Source organism: Platichthys flesus, chromosome 5 (genome assembly GCF_949316205.1).
Source record: "Platichthys flesus chromosome 5, fPlaFle2.1, whole genome shotgun sequence".
Lineage (NCBI taxonomy): Eukaryota > Metazoa > Chordata > Actinopteri > Pleuronectiformes > Pleuronectidae > Platichthys > Platichthys flesus.
The window spans coordinates 8,551,878-8,574,129 of NC_084949.1; the positions used below are offsets into that span (position 1 = coordinate 8,551,878).

Here is a 22,252-nt window from a genome sequence, read left to right on the forward strand (position 1 = left end):
GATCGATGATATATGTGGAGAATATAAGAACATCTTTTACTATAAATATTATCATAAAGAACTTTTTAATTGGGACAAAATCTCTCTTTGTAAACTCATAAGGCAACAGTCACCATAATGTTTAGGAAATTATAACTTAGCTCAGTGAATGTCTGTGGTTGTAACTTCAAACAAGTTATCTAGAATAAAATAGAACAAAATGAAATTAAATTAAATAAAAAAGATTTAAATAAATAACTTTAAAAGTTGCAGGTTGGGGTGATGGCATCGTCGTCACGGTAACAGATAAAGGCTCGGTTCGCACTTTTCCTGCAGTGGATTCCAAACTACGAGAACAACGGGACGGACTCGGTTTGTATCAAGGATGCAGGACTGTATGCTACATATGTATATCTATATATGTGGCTGAATCCTCACTTTTTTGTAGTATTTTGTCTTTGTAAAAACTCACATCAGTGCGGAGTGTTTCTGTGACGAGCAGAGGCGTCGAGAGGAGGGAGGGGGAGGAAGGGGGAGGGGGAGGAGGAGGAGGAGCGGATGCCTTTGCAGCAGAGGACCAAGGAGGATGAATGTGTGAGTGTGTGTGTGGAGGCTGTGCGTTGATTTGCGGGACAAAATGCGGGCGAGATTTTGCGTGAGCATCGACGCGTCGCCGGTTCCACTGACACGTCTCCCGGGGGAAGCCGCAGGCGGAATCTGTGCGTGGGTAAAAAAAGAAGCAGACAAGCTGAATCCGCAGTGGAACTATACTCAACTCTAGTTTAACAGAGATGGACGGGACGAGTTGATTGGTGCAACACTGACTCACTGTGGAGGAACATGTAGCGCCCAGCCGGCTCTCCGTGGATGATCTGTTGAGATCCATCAGCCACAAACCTCAGCCAGGATGGAGAGTGGAGGGTTTCTGCCCTGTCTGGACCAGTTCATGCTCAGCCCACTTGTCACCTGGGTAAGTCCAATCAGAAAACAACTCTCATCTCCTGCTCAACCGTGATGTCTCCCTGTCATCTGTATTTTCTGTCGCTACAGGTGAAGACCTTTGTGCCAAATGAGGGGGGCATGTATCTGGACTTCTCTGAATTACTGGACGGGGTCTTTCTGAACGACATAATGACCCAAATGTAAGTCGTTGCTTTGATTTCAGTGAGTCCCCTCGTGTCAGTTTATGTTCTCACAGCTCGTTCTACACATCTACCAGCCTCGGTTGTGATGAACAGAGTCCAGATGGATATTTCAGATTAGTAGCTGGTGTTTTGAAGCTGCTGGCTGTTGCAGATTCGGCATAACATCTGTCATGAAGTTATGATTCACAGTGAGGTTTGGGTGGACAAGTCAGAGCGTCCATGGTTCAAATCCACACCATCAAACTAAGTTGTTTTCATTTTGATGATGATGATGATGGTTTGGTGTCTTCTTCATCTTCGTCTGTCTCAGCTTTGATGCAGAATCAAGTGTCTGCAAACATTCTTATCCAGACGCCAACAGTACCTGCTTTTTCATTTCTATGGTGATGAAGAGGATCTTTGTCGTCTGCTGCCGTCTTTGAACGTAACTTCCTCATGACTTACAGGTTAAACCTTTTCCAAAAATATGTCAGAGTTAGCATAAAAGTTGAAGAAAGACAGTGTGCGATGAGGATGTGGACACGGGGGACATCATACTGTCAAGATGCTACTTAAGAGATTATGATTTGCCTTATGTTCTGTTCAACACAAACAAGCTCCAGCATCATCTTCATCTGGCAGTTTGCAGTTGCGTCTAAGACGAGACCCCCTGCATTCAGCCACTGAGCCACTGAGCCAACCAACATCTGAAGACACTTCAGATGTCGGTTGTCGAATCCTAACTGAAACTGAGCAGTTGTGAAAAAAAGGGTTAAAAGAAACTGATGACCCAAAGCACTTGTGGATAACGCCGTCTAGCCACCCCAAGTCTGTAGTATCCATTCATCCCACTTATCCCCCCCAGGATCACAGAAAAAATGCTGCGCCGATCGGAGGGGAGGGGGGGAGAGGCGGGATAATCTCTTGGATTGGGAGACCCTTTGGGATTAAGGGCCTCGGTGCTGCTGGTCTCTGGGACACAGATGGGCCGGGCAAAACGGACAAACAGCTCCAAAGACTGGCAGACTGAAAAGATAGATGAACAGGGCCGCTACAGCTTCTCTCTGTGTGCAGGCTTTCACTTAGATCTTTAGTCAAATTGTTTTAGACCATATTTTGCCCACATTGAATTGTCATCCGGCCTAAGTACAGTGTGGAATGATGGCACTTGCAGCGGTCTGCTCCTGTTGGCCAGATCCGGGCCAAAAGTAGCCTAAACCATAGCAATACCACATGTCATCCAAAGGATTTGTTTTGTTTTGAGCCATAATCACCAGTCACCAAATGGGCCACTTTAGGTTCACTGTCAGATCTCACATTCTGTAGAGCACCACATGTTCGCCCAAAAAGGCTCACGTTTGTTTTGGGAAATTTTAGCCACATTTACTATTTAACAAGTTGGCCACAACAGGCGCACGTCCAGTTTGTCTGGTCCACAAGGAGACCAGCAGTGCCAGCTCGTTGCCTGTCTTTATTCGGTACAGTTTAAAAAATATATTCTGAAACATTTCAAATAATATAAAATTTCTCAAAATGAGAAAATACAAAACTGATGTGAAATACTAAATTATTACCTATGTTTGACTCAGAATGAATGATAACGTGTGTATCCCAATAGACATAGAATAATAGTAAAATCAAAAGATGTGTGTATGTGATCAATAGTAAAAAATAAACCATTAAACAAAAAAGAACAACAGTTATAGAGCAGCAGTTAACTGGTCTTTTTATACCATTTTGAAATCTTTCACATGCTGTGGCTCTCCTTTCCTTGGCAACAAGCTGAAGTCTGACCCATATATTTGCAGCGAGGCCCATGAATGCTGATGTTTCAGCTTCAGGATGTGACAGCTCTAAGTCAGTCGACAGTGGGCTCAATAGCCAACAAACCCAAAAATCCATCTGAGGCATTTCTGTGGAGTGAACAGTCCCATTCGACTGGACAACGCTCCTTAAAGGAATGACGTCACTCAGGCTAAAGTTAGGAATGAACAGAGAACTCATACATGTTCTCATGGTGACGTCTGGGCCAAGCCTTGTGCCAGCTTCCGTTCACCCCATTCCACTGACAACCATGTATCTGTGTTTGTCTTTTAGCTGAAATGTCAAGTAAAATGTCTTGGTACTGTGTCCCATCTTCAGAAACCCCTCAGCTACTCCCCAGGGGGCAAACAACCTGAGCAGGGATCCCAGTCTGAGGATCCACAACCTGAACTTTCTCGTCCAGCAGATCAAGACGTATTATCTGGTGAGTTTTGGACCTTCTCCCCATCTGGTTTTTGTCAGCCATATATAAAGTGTTATACAATGCACCCGAGCTACAGGGCAGCTAAGCTTTCCATGCCGGATTATGATATCGTAACATTCGATTCAGATGTTTCGACCTCAACTTTGCCACACGCACACATCGGATCACGCATGCGCACGTCGGGGAAGTCGGGGGCACGCGTGTCCCAGCAGATCAACTAGTTCTTCTTAAGATGCATGGCTTAAATATCAGCCGTGTAAACATCTGTGTAATCTGCACAGCAGCGAGGGTAGAGCACAGCGTAGAGACAGGACAGAGAGACACACAGACAGAGAGACAGAGAGAGACACACAGACAGAGAGACAGGACAGAGAGACACACAGACAGAGAGACAGAGAGAGACACAAAGACAGAGAGACATGACAGAGAGACACACAGACAGAGAGACACACAGACAGAGGGACAGGACAGAGAGACACACAGACAGAGAGACACACAGACAGAGGGACAGAGAGAGACACACAGACAGAGAGACAGGACAGAGAGACACACAGACAGAGAGACAGGACAGAGAGACACACAGACAGAGAGACAGAGAGAGACACACAGACAGAGAGACGGGACAGAGAGACACACAGACAGAGAGACAGGACAGAGAGACACACAGACAGAGAGACAGAGAGAGACACACAGACAGAGAGACGGGACAGAGAGACACACAGACAGAGAGACAGAGAGAGACACACAGACAGAGAGACAGGACAGAGAGACACACAGACAGAAAGACAGAGAGAGACACACAGACAGAGAGACAGAGAGAGACACACAGACAGAGAGACAGGACAGAGAGACACACAGACAGAGAGACAGAGAGAGACACACAGACAGAGAGACAGGACAGAGAGACACACAGACAGAGAGACAGGACACAGACAGATACAGACAGAGAGACAGAGAGAGACACACAGACAGAGAGACAGGACAGAGAGACACACAGACAGAGAGACAGAGAGAGACACACAGACAGAGAGACAGAGAGAGACACACAGACAGAGAGACAGAGAGAGACACACAGACAGAGAGACAGGACAGAGAGACACACAGACAGAGAGACAGGACACAGACAGATACAGACAGGCAGGAAACAGGCAGAAAAGACAGATAGACAGAAGGACTGAAAGATGGACGGACATACAGGCAGGCAGACAAAATGATGGATGACAGTCAGACGGACAAACAGGCAGAAAGATGGACAACAGACAGACAGACAGACAGACAGACAGACAGACACACAGACAATACAAACAATAAATATGAAAATGTTTGAATCATTTTTATGTGTCAATTTTCACAATATATTCAATGATGTGTGGCTTTGCTTAAAGCTCAAGAGCTAACAGTAAACAAGGAAGGACTTAAATGTGCACCTGACTGAATCCAGGATTGTGACTGGATGTGGGACATTTATTTAAGATTTCCTTTATTGTCGTCCCTCATCAATCATGAAAAAATAATAAATAATAAAATTAACATCTCAACCAAGTCAATTGATAGGAAGAATGCTGTAGATGAAGGCCGGTGATTAAAATGACCCCGTCCATTCGTTCCAATCTAGTTTTGCCTAACATGCCAATGTTCCAGAGGGTAGGGGGAGTAATAATGTGGTTAACTATGTTCATTATCTAAGGTTAGCATTTTATCATGCAAGTATTTGCAAAAACAAAAAACAGATGTGGCTGATGAGATGTTATTCTGTTGTAAATATTATTGGACAAATTCAAATTTTCTTTCTAGATGAGAAGTGAATCACCCAAACTTTTAAATCCGAAATCTACTGCAAGTGTGTGCATCCCTGATGGATTTAAAGGTGCATACTGGTTTTATCTTAAGACGCCGTTTCCTATAATCTCTATTCTCTAATACCTCTAAAGACCAGGGACTCGCTCTCAGCTCCACATGCTTTAATCGCACTTAAGCTTGGAAAAGATGAGGATGTTTGAAGCTCCATGACCGTCACACTTCTGCTGTTCGGGTGTCGGACCCGGCTAGACATGACTGCTGGATGAGGATATCTGCAGTGCATCACAGGCTAAATGATGACACCACATACCAATGCATTAACACAAAGAACTTAAAACAGTTTTGGTGGATTTTACCGCTGCACCAAGGAAACTGGCTCTGTCACCCAGCCATTCAGAGCACCCGTTCATTTGTTGGCTGGGCCTCTATACATGTTTGGAGCAGCTGCTATGTGCGGTACATACATACACTCCTGTCCTTTCAGGCGCTTTGGCCGGAGTCCAAGAAAAGAGAAATGTTTTACTTTGCTCAGTTTGGCCGAAATCTGCTTATCTTCCTTTTTCTAAACCCATCTCCCTCGTCTCTTTCTGTTCTCTCCTTTTTTGCAGGATAATCTGAGACAGTTAATCATGATACCTCTGCCAAATGTGCTGCTGCTTGGCAGGACTCCGTACTGTGGTATGCTCCTTTAAAGTGTTTCTTATCTCTCCTGTTTATGGGAACTGCCAACTCAGTGTATGATTTGTCTATACTCATTACAACATCCATTGATTTCACATGATTTATCTAAAATCAAGAGATAAATTTAACATGATATGTCCATATGTCAATTTGAAATATGAAAACAACCTTTTCAGTGAGACAAACAGCAAAAGAGTAGTGTAAATGTTATTATCTAGGAAACAAAAGGATGAATATCTTTTTTGTTTCTACAAAGTGATGAAAATCACCTGGAAAGTAGTTTCAGTATTTCCTCACACGCAGACAGCTTCAGCTCTTTCTGATACACGTTGAGTTCTGTTGCACGCAATCAGCCTGATCCCCACGCTGGCTTGTGATGGTCAGGCTTTGGCAAGTGGTGACCCACATTCACCAGCCAGTGCTCTGATCAATTACAATCCATGCCTGCAGCTCACATGACTTCGATCTGATTCAATTTATGTCACATAATTAACTTTTTTTTTTTACTCTCCACAGAACAAAGTCTGGAGGAAATGAAGAGGCTCTTGTTGTTATTGTTGGGATGTGCAGTCCAGGTAAACAAGACTCACTGACATTCAATATCAGTCTGGAATCACATTTCGTCCTTTTTGTTTTTATATCGACCTATTTTTTACACCTTGAAGCCAGAACAAGAGCTAATTTACTTAAAATCGAAGTGTTCCAATGAATTTCCATGTTTATTTTCAGTGTGAGAGGAAAGACGAATACATCGAGAGGATCCAGACGCTTGACTTTGTCACAAGAGCAGCAATAGCTGCACATATTCAGGAGGTATTTACCGTAAATCAGTTTGTGTGTTGTTGGGGCGGGAGTGTGGGACAATTAAGAACACTGTGGACTGGTTCCACAGCAGTGAAGGTCAAATAACGTCCCTGCTGATGGAAAAGAAACTGTTCGTTCATACCAAATCATTTCGTCCCCCTTCCCCTCTTCTGCTGATTAGTTGACCCACAGTCAGGAGAACATGCTGGATCTGCAGTGGTTGGAGTCGAGTGACATTAACCCAGATGAGATGGAGGCCGCAGCAAGGAACATGGCCAAGCACCTCCGACACCTGCTGGACCAGAGGGACGCCCACCTGGAGGTATCCCTATTGGATGTTTTGGGGGGTTTTGCACATTCATTTGTCATGCTCTGATGTATATCAGAAACTGGTTATTGATTTACAGTATATGCCATCTTGCGTACCTCTTCTGCTTCCTCTCTGCAGACTATAGCAGAGCTGATGCAGGAGAAGGAAGGCGTGGTTAGCTTGCTCGGTAGCCCCTCCAGCCCACAGTCCGGCAGCTACTCTCCCAGCATTCAGCAGCAGCAGCAGGCCGGGTCCCAGCAACACCTGGCGGTGGAGCTGGCTGACTCCAAGGCCAAGATCAGACGACTCAGACAAGAACTGTGAGTAACAAGGAGAAGATAAAGAAAAACAAGGAAAAAATACATTACAAATAAAGGAGATAGTGATCAGGGGGATAAAGCATAACATTCTCTTTGGGGTTATGAGGTTAATATATAATCTACACAGGAGAAGAGAAAAAAATACCTCCTTCACTGCAAACATACCAGAGCATAGGAAAAAATACTAAGATCTAAATACAATGCAAATCATGTGAGGAAAGTATACTTTTCAGCATAAGAATTACATTTAAAAATATTTTTTAAAGCTGTAGACTGATATGTTGATGATTTACAACCTGCACAGGAAAATCATGTAAGTGATATATTAAATCAATAAACATGTGAACCATCAAGCAAAATAAGCGAGTGGCTACGTTAGCAGGGATGAACAGATCAGCCTTTTCTAAAAGGTGCTTTGGGACATATCTGTGCCAAATGGTGATATTTGGGATTATCTCAAGTTAATTCACAGAAAATATGATTAAAACCCACCAAGATAGAGAATAAGGCATTAATGTTATGCTACATTTCAGATTAAACCTCAATGATCAGGTTTTCTTCCATGAATTGGTGTGTCCTGCAATTCACCGGCAATCCTTTTTTTACTGTCCAGAATTGTCTATCACTGCAGTGAAATGTTGACTGGTAGTGATGGTTTGAGTTTCTCTTGTGGTTGGTTATTAATTGCTAAAGAGGTGGCCGGTCCTCTGGGGACGTGCCAGCACAGAGTGAACGAGTGGCAGAGAGCGAGAGTGAGAGATACTACAGGATAAGAGAAGCCCCGGGGAGCTTGGCCCACATTACTGCCGGCTTCGCAGGTTCCATGGCTGTGCACTAACACTGACCCACATTGCCTCTGCGTTACTGCACATACTGCACACACACATACACACACACACACACACACACACACACACACACACACACACACACACACACACACACACACACACACACACTCACACTCACATGCACACACGCTCTCTAACCCATGATCCGATCCAGATCTCCGGTCCATCGTTGCCCTCCATCCCCATCTTCTGTGCTATATTGTCCTCTCTTGTCGTGATGCTCTGAGTCACACACTGTTGCCTCTGAGCAAACACAATATCAGTTAAAGCATCAAGTATGGCTGGACTGTGCCTTTGAATGGCCCTGTCCTTACAACCATTACTATACATATACTCTATACATCTGAGTATGCCATAGCTTTCTGATAGCATTGGTTTCTAAAGGTAGTGGTTTAAAATGAAATTAAATGGGGTTTACAGAGAAGGATCATGTTGTAGCACTTGTAATGTATATTTTGTTATCTTGTAGGAGTAATTGAAATTGAAAATGCATGTGTGCTTTCTCCATGAACTTAAATATCAATAAAACTATAGCAGTAAGTAGTGCACACTAACCTGCTCACTTGCATGTCCCTCTCCCTTGCTTGCCTGACCCCACCAGAGAGGAAAAGAGTGAGCAGATGCTGGACTGTCGACATGAGCTGGAGAACATGGAGTCGGAGCTGAAGAGGATCCAGCAAGAGGTTTGAAGTCAGACAAGAAATAGAATAGATTGCAGCTCCTTGTGACGGGGACACACACTAACCTCCTGAACCCCACAGCAGCTTAAATTCAGATGAATGAACACCAAACTTTGCTGCAGAGCAGAGCTTAATGGCTGCAAATTTAAGCCACTGAACTCTCAGCAAAGCTCATATGGATTTGTCTGAACAGGAAATCTCAATTTGAATTCACAGTATAAGTCATGTGGCTGAGGTTTTGCTGCACTATAGTCACCATGGTTAATATGTGAAGTATTTAATGGAAATTAAAGCACCAGTAATCATTTGGCCACTTGGGGAGCAGCTGAATTAGCTCACAATCCAGCAAACAGAAAATGTGCTCCCATACAAATGCCTATTTATACATCCACCAAATGCAATGTCATATACTTTAAATATTATATTTCCGGCCACCTGGTGAATTCCATGCCATCACTGTGGCTCAGGGGGTTCGACAGGGTCATCCAACCACAAGGTTGGTTGTTCGATCCCTGGCTACTCCACTGCACTTCAAAGTGGCAAAATGTACGAGTGTGTGCGTGAATGAGAGGATGCAACTTGTACCTTTAAGGGTATTGAGTGTTTGGTAAGTGCTATATGAATAGAGTTAGAGCTCAGTTTATGGTCCTCGCCAACCTCTGAGAAAAACATTTGGCTGGTTCGCAGATTAATGTGAAATTAAATGTCAATGAACTGAACTGAAACAGCAAATCTGTAAATCTTTAAACCAAAACAACAGGCTGACTTCCAGGTTATAATTCTCCGTGTTCTGGCACTTCCACATATTTATATAGATTTAGTCACTTGATCCAGTGTTTGTATACAAATATTGATAAGTGTAATTTTAAATAGAGAGAGACACTTGATTAATCCCATCCAGGTCAAAAAGGTTTCCCACAGTAAAGACTACTCAACACTGCAGAGCTACGTTTACTTTGAGCTGAGGTTCTTGCTATAAATCCGTCCTCTGACTGATCCGCCACCAGAACACCCTGCTGCTTGTGGAGGCGCGAGCAGCCCGCACCTACCGAGATGAGCTGGACGCTCTGAGAGAGAGAGCCATCAAGGCGGACAAGCTGGAGAGCGAGGTGGGACGTTACAGAGAGCAACTGCACAAGATGGAGTTCTACAAGGCCAAAGTGGAGGTACACTCAGACTGATTTATGTTGTACCAGGTCATGTTAATAAATGTATTTAGATCTTTCATGCTCAGAACCCAGTTATCACTAAATATGAGCGTTGCTTGTTTTCGTATGTGTGTATTTCAGGAGCTAAAGGAGGATAACAGGATGCTACAGGAGACCAAAGAGGTGCTGGAGGATCAGCTGGCAGGCTGGAGAGCACGCTCCGATAAAATCCACCAGCTGGAGAAGCACAGTCTGATGCTGAAGGCCCAGGTTCATGATATGGAACAGGTCAGACATCAACACTCGAGGAGATGTCTCCTTTGTAACCTTTGTGTTGCCTTGTATATCAAACATTCAGAACTCAACACTCGACCCTCACATCCTGTTTGAATGATCCTGTGATCCTGATACATCCTGTGTTGATAAGTCAATACTTTCACTCCAGGAGCGGGAGGCTGATCGGAGGCGCATCGAGGAGCTGCAGGAGGAGAACCTGACCATGTGTTTGGCTCAGAGGAGAAGCATGGAGGAGTCTCAGCACCTGGGCTGGGAGTTAGAGCAGCTCTCCATGACCACTGACAACTCCCAAGGTAATATCTAGTGTTAGTGTTACTAATGGCACATTAAGTTAACTAGAAGGTCACTCAGAAGAGCAAATGCACACACTCATCAATATCAGTCCACTTGACTTTTTTCATCAAGATCCATTAATTATTCTTTGAGAAATCAACGAATATGTAAAAAAAATATATATATATTACTCTCCACACTCTGTAAATGAAAGTGAACAACAAATCCTGGATCTACCCCCTGATCTATATTCGCACCAGAATTTAATGGGTTCTTCTTTGGGTCATTCCTTGGGTCTCTCAGGGATGAAAGGACGCATTTGTGTCCCTGTCCTTTCACATGTCCCTTTCCATTTCCCTGTCCCTCATATTTTCCTGTCCCTTCAAAATCGGACAGTCTAGTCACACAATCGGTCTTCAAATGAAGCCCCTGGAGGTAGGTAGGGAGATGGGTGTGTAAATTGTGTAATTGTGTGCATGCTCCCAATTATTTGATATTTTTACATACATAAAAAACCTGGGTCAAACCAAGGAGTTTATCTCACACAGAGCTTTATACCAACTTATTCATTTTTTTATTTTTCTGACAAAAGCCTTTGGATTACTTTTACAGCAAACATATTATAATAAGAATCATAATCTGTGGGTTAGGAATACAAAATGTACTCGCAGAAATTGAGCTTGATTACAAAAAGTGCAATTTTCCCACAAAAAAATATTCCCCCCAAACCCAAACTACATCTTTCAATGTTTACTACTTGCCTTTCATTCTGTTTATCTCCAGTCGTCTCCTTCCTTAGACAATAAGTTTAATTCCCACAATGTGTTTTGTCGACAGGCCAACAGACGCTGAGTGTGGAGGTGAGTGAGAGGACCCGCAGTCAGATGCTGAAGCTGGAGAAGGAGAACCAAAGTCTCCTGAGGACCATAGAGGAACTGAGAGCCGCCTCTCCCACCATCAGCCTGCGGCCCAAACAAAGACAGTGCCGTGACTGCGACCGGGTTGACCGGGTGGTCTGCGACACCAACAACTGGACCCCATCAGCAGACGAGCCTTCAGGGCCTCAAACCTCCTGCTCAAACACAGCAAACCACACTAATATATTCCCGCTGAGCACGGCACCACAGCAGATTCTGAATGGAGGTTCAAACTCCCATCGGCGAGCAGATACAGTAGAGCTGGAGGGAGTCCAGAGTGAGATCCTCCTCACAGACGATCCAGAGCGTCACACTCAGGAGAAGGGACAGCTAGAGGAGCGAGGTAGAGGGGATTTCAAAGACCTGATGTCCGATCTGGAGGTTTTAGAAAACATTCACAACAGGCTCCATTGTTTTGTGGGATCACGTGATCACTCCCCTGGCTCAAAGAGCAGCAGTCCCTGCCACGACAGCATCTTCACAGGGCTGCCAGCACGGCCGTCCTACGCCAGCAAGCAGACACAGAGGCTGGAGGCCAAGTGCAAGGTCCTGGACTCAGTTAATCAGCAGCTGCAGGCTTCTCTGGACAACACTGGTACGAATTGTCAATCAAATAAGAATTATACTTTAATAGTTTCATTAAACAATTACTAATTTATTTATTTCTTCTACCATAATACATCTCCTTAGACCGTAAAGTGCAGCGTCTGGAGGCAGAGGTTCAGGAGCTGGAGGCGGAGAACCAGAGTCTGCAGGCCACCTTAGAGGAGCTTCGGATCTCCGCGAGACGCCTCGAACAACTGGAAACCGAGAAGCAGACTCTGGAGCAAGAGACCACAGCTCTGGAGAAAGACAAGAGGCAGCTGGAGAAGGAGAATCGACGCCTCCGCCAGCAGGTTGTTCTCTAGGAGCAAGAAAGTGTCAGTTTCTCATGTAAAGTAGGATTATGCCTTCTCTTGCATTGCCTCTGAGTGAACAAACTGCTTCCTCTGTGTCAGGCTGAGATCCAGGAAGCCAACTTGGACAGCAGTAACGTCTGCATGGCCAGCCTGGAGAGGGAGATGCGTTTTCTGGTGAAGGAGGTGGAGGGGTTGCGGGAGACTGCTGAGAGGGTCAAAGGCCTGGAGAGAGACAACAGGGAACTGACCAAGCAGGCAGCTATCGACCACAGGACGCTGGCCACACTCAGAGAGGTGAGGGTGGGATGTCCACGCTGTCTAGCTGACACTGAATGACATTTCACTGATAGTGCACCGTTTCTCCTTTTAATAGCTGCAGGTTGCATAATTTACACAACCTAACTCCAAACAAGCTAACTCCAAACACTTATTCAAAAACTAGGATGGCACCCAGCAGAGCACTTACTAAACAGTCGCCTCAATGTCTGAATCAAATAAGTCATCTTTTTTTTGTTATAGTTTTAAAGCTATTAAAGATACACGTGAATTTGAAGTTACAATAATCTAATCATTAACAGTAACTTGGTCATATATCTTTATGTCCTAATATAAGCATGGTATAAAAAAAGCCTTATCCAAAGAAATCACAATTAACATCCCATAACTGGTAAACACCAGCTCACAGCAATGTATGCTTTCTATCTTTAGGAGCTGGTGAGTGAGAAGCTGAAGACCCAGAAGAGGGACAATGAACTGGAGCAGCTGAGCCATGAGCTGGAGATGAAGGTCCTGAACCAGGAGGAGAGTCTACATCAGGCTGAATCACCAGACACCAGGTGCTCACACACTGAGCTCCTGCAACCTTTAAAGGGAATGTGATCAGAAAAGAAGAGTGTTGTAATGCCCCCTTCTCTCTCTCTCTCTCTCTCACTTCAGCAGGTTCAAGATGCTAGAGTCGGAGCTGGAGTCCTCTTTGAAAAAGTCACTGCAGATCAAAGAGGACAAGATGGCCACTCTGGAGGCTCGTCTACAGGAATCCTCTCACCTGAACCAGAAGCTGCGCCAGGAGCTCAGGACTGTAAGTCACCAGGCCTCCTGAAAAAATATACATGATACTAGGGATCCAAGTGACTCCTCTCCATCACACAGGCGAGGCTGAGCTGTGAGGCTCTGCAGCAGAGGCAGCAGGAGGAGTGGACGCCGTCGAGCTCCACCCCCCCGACGGAGACAAGCAAAGCGATGAGTGAATGGCTGCGTGAAAACCAAGAGGCCACCAAGGAACTGCTGAAGCTCAAAGACCGTCTCATCGAAGTGGAGAGGACTGTAAGTCGCAGGCCTCAATTAAATATATAATATATAAAACATTATATAACATAACATACGTTATATACGGTATGATGGGAAATTGTGCACTTACATTTCATTTTTGAGACATTCATTTTGGTCGCCTTTTAATTGCATCATATTTGCATTACCCGTGGTTTGGTCCGTCTCTACTATAACCTCCGGGGCAAGCTTTCCTAAACTTTCCTAACACACTGCTACACAGTTAACCAGCTAGCTGTTTGTATTCATCACTCTATTCACTATTCATTGTCATTTTGTATTACTTCATTCATTACTTCATTCATTCTGTTTTGATTGAATAACCCCTACAGGCTGAAGTTACATATTGTGTGTTTGATATCGATATATCCCAGAGAAGGGCCTCTGTAGAATAAAAGATTCATAAAGTTGTACTCTTGGCTTTAAAACTCTCCTCCTCTGCCCTCTCCTTTCCCCTCTCCTCCCCTCTCCTCTCCCCTCTCCTATCCTTTCCTCTCTTCTCCTCCCCTCTCCTCCCCTCTCCTCTCCCCTCTCCTATCCTTTCCTCTCTTCTCCTCCCCTCTCCTCCCCTCTCCTCTCCTCTCCTTTCTTCTCCTCTCCTCTCCAGAATGCGACACTGGAGGCAGAGCGCCAGGCGATGCAGGCCCAACTAAAGCAGCTGGAGAGTCAGTGTGTCAGCCAGCAGGCTCAGATCCTGGCCCTGCAGAGGCAGGCTGCCTCACTGCAGGAGAACAACACAGCTCTGCAGACACACAACGCTAACCTGCAGGTACCATTACAATACAGTTGTTGTGTTTTGCAGCTATACTTAACAGCTTCCTGAAATCACTAATCCCTCTGAAATACAGTAGTTCTATTTTTTATTCAACATTAACTACTGATTGACTTCACCTTCTTCTGCTCCAGGTGGAGAAGTCTACGCTGAGCTCACAGAGTGCCTCCCTCATGATGCAGAATGCTCAGCTGCAGCAGCAGCAGTCAGGGACAGAGAGCGAGCGGGACAGCGCCGTAAGGGAGCGCGAGGAGCTGCGTGGGGTTCACGAGCAGCTATTACGAGATCACGAGCGGCTGGCTGCTCTGCATGAGCGGCAGGCCATGGAGTACGAGGCGCTGATGGGCAAACATGGCTGCCTGAAAAACGCTCACCGCACACTGGAGCTGGAGCACCGCACCCTGCAGGACAGGTGGGGAGAGGCACTGTCTGTGAACTGTCAACCTTGTGGAGGAGGAGACCCTTGTGATTCATGTGTTCACTGGTTGTGTATTATTAGATACAACAGCCTGCTGCAACAAAGGACCAAGCTGGAAGACCTGGAGAAAGCCCTGAGGGAGGAGCAGATGAGGATAGCCCTGGAGAAAGAGCAGCACAAGACAACAGCAGTTGAATGTTGCAGGCTCCGTGATGAGAAGGACTGGTGAGGAGGAACACATCACAAACTCATGAGCTGGGTCTCAATTCAGGGAATGCACATGAAAACCGGTGCCTTGCGTCAAGGCGGCTTGACTAGACTCTTCCATCTTAAACAACATAGGCTCCAGCAGGTGGATCCCTGCCGGCCCCAACCTATCCCAGGATTCATTGCACTTCAGTGATGAACCGTTTTTCAAAGAGATAATCGAGCCAGCAAGTGCCGAGACATCCAGTTTATCAGAATCAGGCTTCAACACAAGTGAACAGCTAATGGTACACAGAGGAGAGGAGAGGCGGTGGACTAGTGGCCGAAACTTGGACTGTGGGCAGAAAAGGTGTCTGGTTTTGTCTCTGGTTCGACTCCACGGAGAAAAAACTAAAAGACGAACCTGGATTGATCTGTCCAAAAATCCAAGAGGATTCTCCCTGCCCTGTCTAGTGCCCCTGAGCAAGGCACCTTACTCCCCCAACATCTGCTCCCCAGGCGCCGTACATGGTCGCTCACTGCTCTGTGTGTCCTTCACCAGATGGGTCAAAAGCAGAGGTTACATTTCCCTACCTGCATGAGTGTGCCTGTGCATGTCTGTGTATGTGTTTGGGAAAAATAAATGTATCTTAATCTTAATCTTAATCTTAATCTTACATGTTAAAGAACCGAGGGTCAATAAAATAATTGTGTCGTGTCCAACTTCAGCTCTGTTGCTTGGCGATATAAGGGTGGGGCAAGCTGGGGACACCAATCCGGAATCCCCCTGTAGACAGGACCTCATGTATAGATCTCATTTCAGTTCAGCCGGGTGACCCTTGAATTGTAACACAGCTCAATACAACTTACCTTATTGTCATGGCAAGACACTGCGCAGTTGTTGACACCTAAACAAAAGCACAAGCATAGTTTCTCATCACCGTTCTTCTTTGTTTTCAAGGCTGAACCAGACGTACCGGCAGCTTCTCAGCGACAACGAGCTGCTGACAACCGATCACAAGCAGCTGAAGAGCCAGCTGAACGAGGCCAAGCTGGAGCACACCTGGCTGGAGGCCGACTTCTCCAAGCTCAAGAAGGAGTTTCAGCAGCTGGACATCACCTACACAAAACTCAACAACCAGTGTGAGGTACGAGACACGCAGCCCGTCACGCTGGTGTGTGGCGCACTGCCCCTAATCCCATAATCCTTTGTATGCCTGCTCCATTTGTACATGTTGTGTCTGTGTGACGTTTCAGCTGCTGAGCCAGTTAAAGGGAAACCTGGAGGAAGAGAATCGTCACCTGCTCGGCCAGATCGAGACGGTGATGCTGCAGAATCGAACGCTGCTGGAGCAGACAATGGAGAGCAAGGATCTGTTTCATGTTGAAGAGCGACAGTATATGTAAGAAAATCATTACCAACACAGGGACAAGATAATGTAGCATCAAATACGACCTGATCCGCTGTAGACACTTACAGCAGATCATGTTATTTTGTTATAAAACTCACTGTTTCATACGTGCAGGCAGATTAGCGCACAACATTTACGACGCCAAAAACACCACAACAGCAGGCCCAAAGTTATGATTGATGATCTATCTATTCTCTCTCCCTGCATGTTTCTGCTCAGTGACAAGCTTAATGATTTGAGGAGGCAGAAGGAGAAGCTGGAGGAAAAGATAATGGACCAGTACAAGTTCTACGAGCCTTCGCCCCCACGCAGGTAAGTCTCCTATAACACTGTTGACCACATATTTTATTTACCCTTAATACTAATGACTAACTACTTACTGACTGTGTCTATGAATGACTGTGGAGGGACACCAGCTAGTTGCGGGCTTTCTCGGGCGGCTGTTTTGTGCAGAGCAGGTTAGGGTTAGGGTTTTTCCCTACTGCGGCTAACACTGAGCTGCAACATGATAAAACAAATGTAGATCTTAGAGAAATTTCAGAGATGTATAATAGAAGGACACTCAGTAGAGCACTTACCAACAGTCCCCTTAAATTCAAGCTGTACCAAATTTCATACATTTTATTCATTTTAAAATGATTGCTAGATCTGTCCCCTCTCCAGATCTGTCCCAAAATGGGTTCTTCCCTGACCAATGCCACATCCTACCACTTAGTTTCATGGTATCAGTCCCGTATCTTTAGTGTAAACTCGCTTACAAACAAGCAAACGAGAAAAGCGGACAATAATCTCCCTGATCGTGGTCATTAATATTCATTTCAGTTTGTCTAATTCACCTCTTCATAGTGCCTGTGCATCTGATGCCAGAAGTGTCTCTCTTTGGACCAGCCTGGCTCCTGCCGTGGATGTCCTCTGTGTCTCACTCTTCATTATTCCTCTTGTATCTCTGCTCCTCCGCAGGCGTGGAAACTGGATCACCCTCAAACTGAAGAAGTTGATGAAGTCCAATAGCCGGGAGCATGGACTAGAGCAGCCCCCCATGGCCACACACTCAGGTGAGCCACACCTGTCCTGTCACGACAGCAGCTCCTTCCTCAGCTCTGATGGCTCCGGCGGCTCGGCCTGCACCTCAGCGGGCAATGCCATCTCACCCAAACGTAACAACAGTAAGTGTGAGCTTGTTTTACCAGATCATCTCTCAATGTAAAGTCCCCCCTTCACTGCATCATACACAGACCGCAAAGTAAGATCATCCAAGCCTGGGAGCGAAGATTCAGGAGATATCCCCCCTACATTTTTTAGGGAGATGCAAACATTTTTAGATTAATCTATAATTAAATTAATTTGTTTTTGCACCGATGTAATTTAATTAAAGCAGCAAGTATTTTATGTCAACAAAAGATTAAGAAATTAACAGCAAAAATGTAATAATCCCTTTAAATTGTGTTTTCCATCGATAAACTCAAATGAGATCCTAGTGAAGATCTGGTCAGTGTGCTAATCGTTCAGAGAAATCATGTCAGCGTTGCATTGTGTTCATTGTGTTGAACAGCCAACAAATGTTGTCATGTCCAAACTGCCATTCTTCCTGATGCATGATGTGTGTGAACATTCCTCAGCAGTAACGTGTTCCCTGTGTCTTTCACTTGTCTTTGTGTATTTCTTCCCCTCCATACCCCCTGATTCCTCCCATCCCTTGTCTTTTTCTTCCCAAAATTATAATCTCTCTCTCTCTCTCGCTCTCTCTCTCTCTCTCTCTCTTTCTCTCTCTCTCTTTCTCTCTCTCTCTCTCTCTCTCTCTCTTTCTCTCTCTCTCACCCTCTCTCTCTTTCTGTCTCTCGGCTCACGTCCATCCCCTCCCTACCATCTTCTCTGCCCGCTGCTCATGTGGCCCGTTTGTTGCCGTGAAAATAAAGCCACAGTGAAAATGTTTCCCCGTATGAGGAACAGGCTGAAGGACAGAGACAAGGTCAAGTCCATCTTCCGTCGATCCATGTGTAAGAAAGACTATGGTCGAGTGTCTGTAGCCTTTTGTTTAGCCCCTAACTTCATTATACTGCAGTGGTTATGCTTTATTGCAATTTTGTATCTTCCATCACATAGCTTACTGCTGCTAACATAACACTGACTTATGTAGGATTATCAGTAAGGTTTGAAATCAGAAGTCATATGTTAAATGTGTCCATCCATACCAACCTCATTTCACCCCACTAACTGAAAATATTTGTCATGATCTTATAGAATTGAGTATCACAGTTGTAAGCCCAGCTCTGGCTCTCTTTACAAAAGATTTGGGTATTTCATTGGAGCAATGGAGGTCAAAGAAACTCTGCATTGCAGGACGACACTGGAACTGCAAGAGATACAATAGAACAATATAAAACTACAAAGCACTTAGTAGAAAACCTCCACCAAGGCCCAACAGTCTCCTTGTAAAACCATATTTAGATTCACTACATCAAGATTTGATCAGGATCTGCATCATATTGTGCACACTCATGAATATCAGTCCCCAAACATGCCTGGTTTTATCATGTATCACCAAGATACATGAATTTATCTCTGAGAAATTAAGGAAAATGTTGAAAGATTTTCTATTTACAATGTTTAGGCCCGTTGATTTGGATCCATACTAAATGTAAATCGGCTCCAGTCCCATACCACAACCTAGTTTCTTTATAAAATGTTGAGTTGTTTTCGTGTTATCCTGCCAACTAACAGACGGATAAACAAGCGAGCACAGTAAACATGACCTCCTAGGCAGAGGTAACAAGAGTTTTAGATTACTGTAGCAGGACATCCATGTACTACCTCATAGCTTCCATGACCTGTTCACCTAACGACCGCCTCCCTCGTCCACCTCACCGCCTTCTTCCCCTCCTCACTCCAACAACGCAGCCCTGAGCAGCCTGGCCTCTCCCGCTGCCTCGTGGGTCGACGGCTCACAGCAGCTGGAAGGGTCAGAGGCTGATGTGGAGCGGGACAGGAAGGCCACACTGACCTCATCCCTCACCACCTCCATGTTGTCCATTCACCACCATCACCATCCCACCACTCCACCATCGTCGGGCCCTCCCAGCACCACCACAGATACTGTTCGGGATGTTCCCGAGCTGTGGGAGACAGGTAGAGGCATCCATGAACCATTGTTTTGTTTGGTGTCATCTCCATTAGTTTAATGTTAGAGCAAAGTGCAGAGGGGAGGAGAGCACACGCAGCTCTTTTCATATGCTTTTTTTAAATTTAAAATATAGAGACAACACTTAGATCCTTGCAGTGATCACATTTGTTTGCCCCACAGACAAGGATTCAAACGATAGCGCTGTGCCACTTGGATTTGAGGACAACGATGAGCTGCAGAATCACGGTAAAGCCCTGTGGACTCTCATTTAGAGGATTCAGCCGGCATGCAGATGTATACCAGCTCAGGAAATAGAGTAAATCCATCAAATCGCAATCATGACCTTGTTTTATATTAATCTCTTTGCTCAGCACAGAGGCCGACAACTGGTAGTGCAAGGCTTGACTCTGCTGCCCCTCGTTGGTCATTAATAATAGTGTGTGTGATGCAGTTGGCAGATGTTGGCATGAAGTGAAAATGTGGTATTGGTATAAACTTTACTGTGGCTCTTACAAAAGCACCATCCTCTACTTCCAGCTCTGAACGGCGCCCAGAGTCGCGCCCTCAGCGAGAGCAGCGGTGAGTTCAGCCTGAGTCTTGAGAACGAGCCGTGGTCCAACGGCAGCAGCCCTATCCAGCACCCCCCTTCACGCCGTTCGTCCCCCTCCCACCAGCCGCCCAGCGCTACCTCCACCCCCCAACACAAGGACAAAGCTTCTACCATGCCCATCACTAGCAATCAGAGCTCAGATCTCCAGGCTGCACCGAGACAGAGAGATGTTGGGCTCTCACAGGACTTCTGGCTCACCAGGGGCACAAAGTGCATCCGGAAGGGGTCAAGAGGCAAAGTGATTCGTCGCTCATCAGATTCAGCGGGAGCAGTCAAAACGAACACAGGGCTCAGTGGGATTTCTAAATCAAGCTCAAGCAAAGTGGACACCACCCGAGTCATAGCTTGTTCACCAATCACGGTGTTGTATGTTCAGGGGAAGGCGTCCTCGATGTCCGGGTGCCTCAACTGCTTCTCCACGCCTGTGGGGAAAGAGGGCCGGCTGAAAGGGCCAGGGTCACCCAAAAGTCTCCCTCGCGCCAGCAGTGTGATATCCACAGCAGAGGGCTCCTCCCGACGCTCCAGTGTCAACAGCGAATGCAGGGTGACCATCAAGACTAGCAGGCTCCAAGCCCAGGCTTTAGAGGAGAGAAATAATCAAGAGGAAACATCGAGTAGTAATCAACCACCACACCCAGACTCAAACAGTGAACCAGTTCCTCCTGTCAAACCTCCCAGAGACCCAGCGGTTGTTGTTGACTGTCCCAAATCCCCCGTGCAGGAGTCACTTCTTGGCTCCTCGTTCACGTTCAACTCCGTCTTCTCCAACACCATCTTCAGCGATTCCGTGGTCACGACTACAACAGGTCTGGATGCGCCTGACAACCAGACCTTCCTCTGTCTCAGTCCATCTCTGGTGAGGAACTGTCCAGGCGAGAGCCAGGAGACATCTCACAACAAACCACGGACAGAGCTCGGGGTCGATAATGAGCAGAGTCAAAATGTAGGACAGGCTGCTGGGAAGGAAGAGAAGGACGAACCGCTCACAATCGCATGAAGGCAGCTATCACACCATAGAATGTTGTGTCATTGATGTAGAGCAGGAGGCTGCAAGGGCTCATTTTATTTCATCGATCGAAGCACACAATATAAGTCATTGTAGAGGAATTGTATTCCACTCACTGTCTGAGTTTAGTTATCTTAATTGTTGTGTTGAAAAAAAATGTGTTTAGATGTCTTTGTTTCAGATTTCTATCACACTACTTTAGTTACACGACCAGGTTTTACTTTATATAGGTCGTACAGTACACCTAAGTGACATACTCCTCAGCAGTTCACAGTATTGAGTTTCTATTTGCACAGGTTCTCCATTATAAATCTATATATCCTGTTTTGCCCTTGATTAATTACTCTGGTGAGACTCTTTACTGTCATATGTAGCTGTGTTTGCCAAAAGTTTTTCATATTCATGTCTGCTGTCTTTATTTATGTCCCTACGAACCTTTAACTTATTTTCACTTGCTTTGTTTCCATTAGATCTGAATTGAAAGCCTGAGGGAAAATGTATAAATCTTTTATTTAAACAAAAAGAAAACAAAGGATGTTTTCCCTGAATGCTATTTTCCCTTAAATAAACCCTCTGTGTAAAATATTAATTTGCATTGTCAGTCTTTTACCTACCTGCCATATTTTATTTATCTATTTAGAATACACATTTATATAATCCTTGTTATTATTATTTGTATTATTATTATATAAAGAAATATAATTTGAATGCGTCCACACTGTTTTGGGATGTCTGTCTGTCGATCTGTCTGTCTGTCTCTCTATCCGTTCAGCTTGAGGGGATGTCATCAAAGATGAGCTGATTAGATTTTGTTGCCTGAAGGTCAAAGGTCATGATCACAGTGGCCTCATGTTCCTTTGAATGTGACATATTAGGACTGCAGGTAGAGAATTTGATTACATCTGGTACAAATCACTGATAAATTGATTAGATTTCAGTGGTCATAGGTGGAAGTCAGGGTGACTTCTTGAATGGGATATATCAAGACTGCTTGAGGGAAATTTCTTCAATGTTTGACCCGTGGTCACTTGGGCTCAAAGATAAAGTGATTATGTTTCAGTTGTCAAAGG

General features: G+C 45.2%; 1 protein-coding gene and 1 long non-coding RNA gene across 2 annotated transcripts; one reads left to right on the plus strand and one right to left on the minus strand.

Moving 5' to 3' along the window:
• Positions 1-560: 560 nt before the first annotated feature.
• Positions 561-16,149, minus strand: LOC133953171 (uncharacterized). The gene is made up of 4 exons (XR_009920669.1): positions 16,011-16,149; positions 7,063-7,264; positions 809-945; positions 561-696 (listed from the first exon to the last, which is right to left on the minus strand). It is a non-coding gene; the product is annotated as an uncharacterized LOC133953171 (long non-coding RNA).
• LOC133953170 (girdin-like) lies at positions 887-21,752 on the plus strand. The gene is made up of 29 exons (XM_062386964.1): positions 887-949; positions 1,030-1,121; positions 3,246-3,351; positions 5,760-5,829; positions 6,349-6,407; positions 6,562-6,645; positions 6,818-6,958; positions 7,085-7,266; positions 8,719-8,800; positions 9,805-9,963; positions 10,087-10,233; positions 10,391-10,535; positions 11,353-12,027; positions 12,123-12,328; positions 12,431-12,625; positions 13,040-13,167; positions 13,268-13,409; positions 13,481-13,654; positions 14,265-14,426; positions 14,564-14,841; positions 14,929-15,072; positions 15,995-16,181; positions 16,291-16,436; positions 16,665-16,757; positions 17,406-17,611; positions 18,362-18,442; positions 19,344-19,571; positions 19,747-19,812; positions 20,104-21,752. The coding sequence occupies exons 1-29, from the start codon at positions 887-889 to the stop codon at positions 21,171-21,173; spliced, it is 5,511 nt and encodes a 1,836-aa protein (XP_062242948.1). The 3' UTR covers positions 21,174-21,752.
• The last annotated feature ends 500 nt before the right edge of the window (positions 21,753-22,252 follow it).